The following is a 9,379-nucleotide window of genomic DNA, read 5'->3' on the forward strand; positions in this document are numbered from 1 at the left end:
CAATTGCCACTGAATAGCAGCAAAGTACCTCTTTTAAAAATAATTATTTGGCCTGAATAAAAGAAGCTCTTCAACTTCGGTTAATCATAGTTGCTTGGAACCAAGATGCCACTAGATGACGCGTAAAATTGCATTTTTATATTTCACATGTCTTAGTACAGCAACTAATGTTCCTCCCAAAAAACTGCCAATACACTTTCTCGTCCCACTTTCCACCGGAAATTTGATACAGGATTGACGTTGAAATATATTTTTGGGTATTATAAAGTGTTTGTTTTACTTGAGCAGGTCGAGTATTACAATTGATCATTCATCCCCTCCACTAGAGGGCAGCAAAGTACTGTGAAAGGCGTGGCTGTGACGTCATTTTTATGAGACGGAAGTAAGCAATACATCGCCGATGACTCTCATAAAACATATTTCTTTTTAAAATATTCACAAGACGACAAGCTAAAGACAAGGTGCGTATTTGTGTGGCTTACCTAATTTGACGTCTCACTGTTTTACAATTCATCTAAACAGCATTCTGTTTTTAGTTGGTGTGCTGATAATTTTTGTGAATGATCTGCCTAATGTTCACTGGGAGGCAAACTCAAATTGATAAATCAAATCATTCACTTTGTTAATTGTGTCACATTACACAGATGCGCAGGTCGACTTGTAATTCCGTTCTAATGTCGCCTTTACGTGTGCTCGATACATGTAACAGTTTTAAATATCTGTCTTTATATGGCATTGCATACAGATACTGGCAAAGTCTTCTTCTTAAACCGTAAAAGATGGTGAGTGATACATCTTTATGTCAATGCCTCCTCTTTTTTATTTGCATATAACGTATGTAGACTTTTTTAAATAAGTCCCACCCAATAAATGAATAAGTGTGACATCCTTTCTTATCCATTTCATTGTTGACAGCACGGTCGAGTGAAGATAAAATCCACCGCCCAGCAAGAGGAGGAGAAAAAAAAGGAACGGGAGAAGAAATTGAAGATATACACGACAACACGAGATGCCTGTTTTACCAAGGTGCTTGTTTGTTATGGAACTTGTGTCTTGTACAAATCCGAAATATATCATGGAAATGTTTACATAAATGTTTAATGGAGCTTTTGTCTTTTTATAGTGTGGGTCTGGAATTTATCACGGGCAATACTAAACCAATATGCTAAAATGTTGTCATGGCAGAGGAAGGACGGCATTTGCGATGAAGAAGCCATCCAATTGACCCAGCAGCTGCTATCATCAAACCCCGATTTTGCAACCCTTTGGAATTACAGAAGGGAGATCCTCATGCACCAGGAGACCATCAAGTGAGTTTATCCACCATTGTCTATGCCCCGTGAGGTGATTTAACATATTTGATTGACTTGTGCTTTCAGGGACGAGAGTGAAGTGCAAAAGATGTACCAGGCTGAGCTGTCTTTTCTAGAGTCTTGCCTGAAAGTCAACCCAAAGTCATACGGAAGCTGGCACCACCGAAGCTGGGTCTCGGAACGGGCGCCTCAAATGGACTGGGCCCGAGAGTTGAGCCTGTGCGACCGCTGCCTCGGCCTGGATGACCGCAACTGTGAGTGACAGAAGATCCTTTTACGCTTGCAGGATTTCTCCTGGCTCAAATTCAAGCAGAGGTGGTCCTATTCGGATTAATTCGCACTCCTCTTGGGGAGGGTCCGAAAAAAAAATCTGTCGGTCACCGAAAATAGGACAACATAAATAAGATGTTGGGTTATCGTGGAATTTTTGTAGTTTCAGTGCTGTCTTGAAATTTACTGAGTGAAGAGCCCTGCGCTTGTCCGCACTCATCATGCCCACGTTTGGCTGTTTCCGCCAGTTCACTGCTGGGATTACCGCCGGATGGTTGTGAAGAAATCCGCCGTCCCCGTTGGAAAGGAGTTGGAGTTCACCGATCGTCTCATCGGTTCCAACTTTTCCAACTACTCCAGCTGGCATTACCGCAGTACCCTGTTGCCGCTGCTGCACCCGCAATCTCCCGAATCGGCCCCCCCTCCGGACTCCTCGCCGCAGTCGCACTCCCATCGCGTCTGTGAGGAGCAATTGCTCAAAGGTATACCCGCTGCAGACGGTATTACACAGCACCCACCCACAGGGGGCAGTCTGAGTCTATAAATTGAGTGATGTCGCAACAGAATGTTGCTGACTAATATTTTTCCACCCACACAATTCAAAATGAGTAAGCGCGGATTTATTCTGTGGCGAACAAACGATGCATGTCATTAAAGAAAGTGACGGGGACCGTAATGCCCTACTGTAATTCTCCACTATTCGCACCACTGGAGCAAGGCCAAAAGAGAACAAGTCTAAAGTAATTGACTCCCCCGCCTCGTGTTTATAATTGACGGTATTAAGAGTTTATACGAGAAGTTGAGTGAGAAAAAAAAGGAAAGATGGGCCATTTTGGAAGTCTTCCATTTTAATAAAGTAAAAACACTCCAATTAGTAAGATTACCGTATTTTCCGCCCTATAAGGCGCACCTAAAAACCTAAAATTTTCTCAAAAACCAACAGTGCGCCTTATAGTCCGGTGCGCCTTATATATGGACCAAATTCCTAAATTTAAACTGGCCAGAATAATTGTGTCATGAAATCAATCATAAGTGGCCCACTGAAGACTATGAATCATCAATCAAAAAGACTATGGATCATTATTTTATGATTATAAAGTAATTTGTTCCGTCTGAAGTTGAAATAAAAAAGATAAAATGGAGAATGATTTGATTTGGATTAAAAATCTGACATGATGCATTAATGGTGCGCCTTATAGTCCGGTGCGCCTTATATAAGGATAAAGTTTTAAAATGGGCCATCCATTGAAGGTGCGCCTTATAGTCCGGTGCGCCTTATAGGCCGGAAAATACGGTAGTTGAATTATTAGTAAAATTATAATTTTTTAAAAAATTGACATGTTGATATTTTTAATGCGACTTTGCAATCATTTCAGTGTTTTCTTCACCCCCTTTTTCAGAATATGAGCTTGTGCAGAACGCTTTCTTCACCGACCCCAACGACCAGAGTGCTTGGTTCTACTATCGCTGGCTGCTTGGCAGAGGTGTGTTTAAGTGCGTGTTTAAAATGCGCTCGTGTGTGTATGTTTAGCACAGTCCAATATTGTCTTCTAACTCAGTGACGGGCCCACCTTGATGCATGCATCTTTCTTTTTGCATGACAGCCGAGCGTGAAGAGATGATAAGTTGTGTTTTCATTAGCCGGGATGACGAGAGGGTGGCTGTTGCCTTTTCGAGGCCAGTCCAGGTGAGTCATGAGCCTCTGTTTTTTTTTTTTTCTTCTTCTTCTTCTTTATAGTATGTTTACTTTTTCTGGGCCTCGTATTCAATCATGCAGGTGCAGTCCGTTGGCCTACTGCTGTTCCTGGACGGTCAGCCGCTGAAAGTGGACTGGAAGAGCGTCCACCCACGATTCAAACATAGTCCTGTCTGGGTATCCTTTTGTGTCCAAACTCAAATGAATTGCCGTTACAATCAGCAATTAATTGTCATCAAAATAATCGCTAATTATACCGGTCACCAAATTTTGACTAGATTGTCAAACCAGAGATGCAAGTAAATTGCTAGCCATGGGCCAGAAAGATCTTCTCGCTTTGTTTTGGGCAGGAAAGTCCTATTGGGAAAAGAAACCCACCTCCATAGGCCAGATTGATGAGGAAAAGTTCCCTCTTAAGCCTACTAATAAGCAAATAGTCAGAGACGACAATCCTTGGAGGGACTATGTGATTGAGAATGCTTGATTTATCAACGCTTAGTGTGCCTCCCATTAGTGGCTTCAAATACGACAAAAATAAATTGATCGCTGTTGCTGTTAACAAGGTGTGTTAGTATGCACACTCACGCAGTGGGACCTTTGGTACTCCCATGATCAATTGCTTTCAGTTATCCTTACTTTTTCAACTCCATTTATTCCCCCCCTTGTGTTTAAGCTTCTTAACCATGTCTCAGATATGCCAACTTCCCCCGGGATCCATCAGCGACATCGCTAACGAACACAATCTGGCGGTGCACTGGTCCGAGAAAGCCTCTCGTCGAGACTGCGCCCTTTACACCGGTCGGGCTCTCATTGTGTTCGTTCATCCCTTTGGGGGCAAAATGATTCCAATGGATCCGCGCCGAGAGCGAGTGTCGCATAGTTAGCCCAAGTGGAAGGACAGTAAGCCATATTAGAAAAAGAAGAATGGAAAATTGTGTTTAATTTTATGCAATTCTAACTTGCTAAATTGGGATCGTCATTGTTGTCCCTTTCTAAAGTACCAGCGGTATCGGTACTTGGTATCGGTATCTTTGATTACGCAAGAATTAATAACTCGCCGCTGCTATGGGTTTGAAAAACAGGCGTATTGAAACAAAATGAATCCAAGGTCCTTGCTCAGTCATATTTTAAAAGTGTTTCCTTCCTCAGGTCGAAATGAGAGCTGGTGCCGCGATTCTGCCACTGATCAGGAGCTCTTCAGGTCATGATTTGCAAGATATCGAAAGTGTCCCTTTTCCCCTTCTTGGAACTCTTATTAGAATATAAAAGTTTTTTTTTTTTTCGCTCCACAGGAGTGAGCTCTCTGTGGAGAAGAGTTCCGTGTTGCAAGCTGAGCTCCAATCATGTAACCAACTGCTCGAACTAGAGCCGCTCAATAAGTGTAAGTGCTTTTTTATGCAATTTCTGTCAGCGCGTGTGCGCGTGTGTGTTTCACGGAGCGAGAAGCCTTATTTGCTGCTCGCTACGGTCGCGTCGCCGCTGCTGGTCGGAGCGATTAAGAAATAATACGTTTTTGGAAGCACCTTGCGGCAAGGGTGCACTTTTCAATCAGGTGAACTCACACAGTACAGATAAATATATTCCGACACTTGAATAATAGCACCTCGGGTTGGAAGTGGGATTTGAAGAAACGTTTGAACTCGCCAACATTTTCGCTATTCGGGCTAGTGACAGACGTCATCATATCAGATCATAAAATAAAAATAAACGATATATATTACAATAAAAAAAAATAATCCACTTTTTGCTTGCGATATCAGGTTTTGTTGCAGATGTGCTGGCTCAACCCCCGGACCCTCTAGAGTGGACCGCCTCTCTCGGAAGAGGGCAAAGGTCTTGCCACTGGTCTCTGGCCAAGTAACAAGTGGCTTTTGGTTCATTTCAAAACTGGCTGCGGTTGTGTTTAATTGTCTTTGTGTGTGTGTGTGTTTTGTATTAGAACCTTGGCAGAGGTTGTATCATTGATAGCAGCTGCTGTCAGTCTCACAGGGTGTGCCAAAAATTGGACATCCTGAAATAAGACCGACTACTGAGCATTTGCTTTCTAAAATCATTACTAGTTTTTTTTTTGCGGTCATGTTTGACAGTAATATATTTCGGGATCATAGTTATGAATATTTCTTGACCTTTGGTGTTGATTTCCGGAGGTTATGTGTGTTTTTCTCCGCAGGGTGCCTGCTGACCATTATCCTACTGATGAGGGCTCTCGACCCCCTTGGCTACGAAAAGGAGACGCTCGCCCATTTCCAAACTCTCAAAGTAAGCAGCAGCAGCAGCAGAAATTTGGTGTCCATCCCATTAAGCGGAGATGTATTCACAGGCAACACGCTCATTAGCTCTCCCTCCCTCAGGAAGTGGACTCCATGCGGACGGCCTATTACAGCGACCTGTGCAGCAAATGTTTGATTGAAAACACCATTTTGAAGATGGAGTATGCCGAAGTGCGCGTCTTCAGCGTCTCCAACAAGGTTTGCGCACTCAATCCTCTCTCGCCCACCCCTCACGGAGTCATTTCTGACTATTTTCCCCCACATCTAACAGAACCTGACCACCTTGTGCCATTTGGACCAGCTGCTCCTTGTCACTCACATCAATTTTTCCTCAAACCAGCTACGGCGCATTCCCGCTCACTTCTCCATGTTACAGTGCCTGGAGGTGAGAAAAAAAAAAAAAAAGCGGTAAATGCAATTTTTGCCCTTGTTCTATTTGCTGGTGTTTGTTCTCTTGTGTGTGCTTTGCAATATGTCCCAATGCACTACCTGCTCTCGATATTTTTTAGGTGTTAGAGGCTGATAACAACTCGATAGAGAATTTGGAAGGAGTCTACCGCCTACCTAAACTGGAGGAGCTCCGCCTGAAGAACAACAGTATCCTTCTTGCTGCAGTATTTGCCTTAATTTGCCACTAGAGGGCGCTTGTGGCGCTCCATTTATCATTTCTTTCCCCCCCATCATTTAATTTATTTATCCAAACATGCTATCTCTTGCGGCCGGCCTCATTAATTTCCTAATATATTTTCATAAAGCTTAAGTTGAAATTGAGTGATGGGTGGCCTACTTGTTAATTCGATGTGGTACCGCTCCTCTTGCAGCCACACTATAAGCACATTTTGCATGTCCTTCCTCAACCAAATCGTGCTACTCCAACCGGAACCCTACTTGGGGTTCCTAACTAATTTTTAACAGTGTCATGCTGTCACACGGGCAGCGAATAAGCCATTTTTTTTCGTACAGTTACAGTCCGTCTGCAAGTGAAGCAGATCCTGCAGCTGAAAAAAAAAAAGTTTCAGGCCTGCAACAGCTACTTGGAAATGCTAATTAGCGCCGGCAGAGAGAATTAAGTAAGCCAGTCGGACACGATGATTTGGCCAGTCTTCACTCCACTGGGTCCTATTCCCTTTTTTTTTATTGTGCTTTATTGAGCCCATAAGGGAAATTGTCTTTACACAGAAAAAGCAATGTCAGTCCTAATTACCAGATTGTCCATCTGCCATTAAAATTGACCTTGCAACGCTCGGTTAAATCTTCCCAGACTGAGCTACCGCCGCCAATTTGTTAATTCTTTGCCCAAATTAACAACTTTTTTTTCTTCTTTAAGCCAAAGTTGCATTACAAGCGGTAAAGTCAACCTCGGTAAATAATCCCGAGAGTGTGCGATGTTCTGTTTACATGTTATCATTACGCTCTAGGGAACTTCAACGGCATTACGGGTGCCGAATGTTATATTTAATCTCCGCGCACAGTTGGCGGTGACTCAAGAAATGTGCGAATCGGGCCCGAGCGTGTCTGCTGGGAAAGCAGGCGGGAGCATCTGACAGTGTGCAGAGAGCGACCATAAAAAAAAAAATCAATAAATAAAAATAACAGAGTGGTTTATTTGCCACGCAATTAGCAGCCAAAACAGTGTAAATATATACAACAGTGCTCTTTTTTTACACACTGTTACTCCTAAGTCTTCCTTGATTTGTTCCATTCCAAATCAATGTTGACTTTCTTTTTTTAATTGCTAATCATTTGGATGTCCACAGCTAATTTAGCTATTTCACAAAACAAACAAACAAACAAACAAACAGACTCCATTAAGTCACCACGGCAGCTTCCCCCTCCTCTTCATTTCTCACTTTAATCTCCGCAGCTATTAATGAGTTCTGAAGGTTAGGAGGCATTTACCCTGTCTTTGTTTTTCTTTGTTTGGACAGCCTCACCGTGTAAAGACGTCAACTATAGTGAGTCAGCACACCGATGTTGAAATAGCGTCTTTATTTTTTTTTTAATGATGGAAATGAAGTCGGCAGTAATGAACTCGGTCCAAACTTTGTGACCTTGTAGGAATTCAGCCAACCGGGCCGCTTCAAATCAAAATGGCTGCCTTCCCGTTCCATGTCGGTCACGGGGCATGATTACACGCTTTCGTGTTGATCAGTAAAATCTAGGTCGGGTCTTTGGCTGGCCCAATAAAAAAAAAATCGAGGTGATGTGTGAAGGTTTTGAGACATTGTTCAAGTTATAATTCATGTTACTATTTTTGAATAAGCCTTAAATTGGATTTTCTAAAATGAAGTCATTATTTTCCCTCAAGAATGACACTTAAATCCTCAAATCCGCCGTTCCGAGAATTGAAACGTGCATTCTACAAGATTGCTTTATTATCCTTGGATGACGTTTGATGAATTTGTGAAAGCTCTATTTCCTCTCTCTATTTGGTATTATTGACCGTGTGTCGGCGTATTCACATCTCAGGTAAACAAAACAAAAGTCTTGATCTTTGACCCCACACGTTCCAGACCTCTCCACGCTGGCAGCGCTCCGACCGCTCGCCACCTGCCCCAAGCTGCGGCATCTCGATCTCCGCGGCAACCCCGTCGCTCAGAACGCCGACGCCGAGTCGCATCTGGCGGAGCTCCTGCCTTCCTTGGCCTGTCTCCTGCTCTGATGTGCCGACGGTGGGAGTTGCGACCGTCACTCAAGGATGATGCCGCCGTCGCTGCCGGCTGGTGTGCGAAGGAGTGAGTGGATCTTTTTTTTTTTTTCTTCCCAACTGCGCTGTCACTCCCACTTGTTTGGTAGAAATGTGATCCAAACAGCCCCCACTCGTCGGAATGAAGGCAGATATCAAAACACCTGCAATGAAAAAAATGTGTCGTCCGTGTGTGTGCGCGTGTGCATGAGTCATCACTGTTAGTTTTGGGTCAAAATGTGTGAATGAAGGTCTATTAATACCTCCGAGTCCAAATGCATGCTGCAACAGTGCCAATAATGGAACAAATTGACAGTGTGTGGATGGATCAGCGCCATCCCATTTTATATGCTTTTAAGTCACTTAAAGCAACAGCAAGAAACATGATGGAACTCACCCAATGTGGTGCGACCATGTGAGCAAAGCTCGCTGAGATCTAGCCCCCTAAAAAAAAAAAAAAAAAATTTGACATCATTCCCAAGATTAAAACGCTGTCGGTGTAAATATTTATCAAAATGAATGCGGTTAATTTATCATGCACTTTGAATATCAACACTCAGCATTCAGTTTCGCACTCAGAGCCTCACTACAAATTGTGGCGAAATGTTTCAAAGCAAACCAGCTTAAATGCAATTTTTTTTTTACTTAAAATTCAATACAGCTGAACCGTGCTTAGCAATTGGTCACTTCAATCGGCAACCTAAAATCACAACACTATTTTTAACTGTAATGTTAGCGCCAATTGCTCAAAAACTAGCAATCCAGCACCCCGATACCAAGACAAAACAAATTATATCCGCACATTTCTTATTGTTGCTTTAACAGCCGCGGCTTATAAGTGACAATGGGGAGGTTTCCAACTTGTCACGTGTTGTGTATTTCTGGTGCAAAACTTTTCCTGTACTTGTCAAGTGACGCACCCAGGCCTCACAAAACATTAAAGTGTGTCACTGTTGCCTTCAACGTCAAAGCTTCTTTTGTGTTTTATCAATGAATGTCAATGACACTCTCAGGTGTTTTCTTAACAGAAGGGAGTGTTGGCTGACTCAGCTCGCTGGAATTCCACCACTTTTTAAAATTCTTTGTGCTGCGCCTACCGGAATAACACACAATGTTACACAAGAAACAACAAAAAGATTAAATG

The 9,379-nt window shown here is 42.9% G+C and overlaps 1 protein-coding gene across 2 annotated transcripts; it reads left to right on the forward strand.

Annotated features, from left to right (window-relative positions):
• Window positions 1-344: 344 nt before the first annotated feature.
• On the forward strand, window positions 345-9,198 carry rabggta (Rab geranylgeranyltransferase subunit alpha). 2 transcript variants are annotated; one of them, XM_061297063.1, is made up of 17 exons: window positions 345-461; window positions 746-782; window positions 916-1,026; window positions 1,124-1,310; window positions 1,380-1,567; window positions 1,832-2,065; window positions 2,984-3,067; window positions 3,188-3,270; window positions 3,361-3,456; window positions 3,972-4,077; window positions 4,429-4,480; window positions 4,572-4,660; window positions 5,450-5,538; window positions 5,631-5,747; window positions 5,821-5,934; window positions 6,059-6,146; window positions 8,063-9,198. In XM_061297063.1, exons 4-17 carry the CDS (start codon window positions 1,171-1,173, stop codon window positions 8,209-8,211), a joined length of 1,629 nt encoding a protein of 542 aa, XP_061153047.1. In that variant the 5' UTR covers window positions 345-461; window positions 746-782; window positions 916-1,026; window positions 1,124-1,170; the 3' UTR covers window positions 8,212-9,198. The 2 variants fall into 2 exon arrangements, with proteins under 2 accessions (XP_061153047.1, XP_061153046.1); XM_061297062.1 differs by having other exon boundaries at window positions 1,186-1,310.
• Window positions 9,199-9,379: the final 181 nt, after the last annotated feature.

The sequence above is a fragment of the Syngnathus typhle genome, linkage group LG14 (assembly GCF_033458585.1).
Source record: "Syngnathus typhle isolate RoL2023-S1 ecotype Sweden linkage group LG14, RoL_Styp_1.0, whole genome shotgun sequence".
In the NCBI taxonomy this organism is placed as follows: domain Eukaryota; kingdom Metazoa; phylum Chordata; class Actinopteri; order Syngnathiformes; family Syngnathidae; genus Syngnathus; species Syngnathus typhle.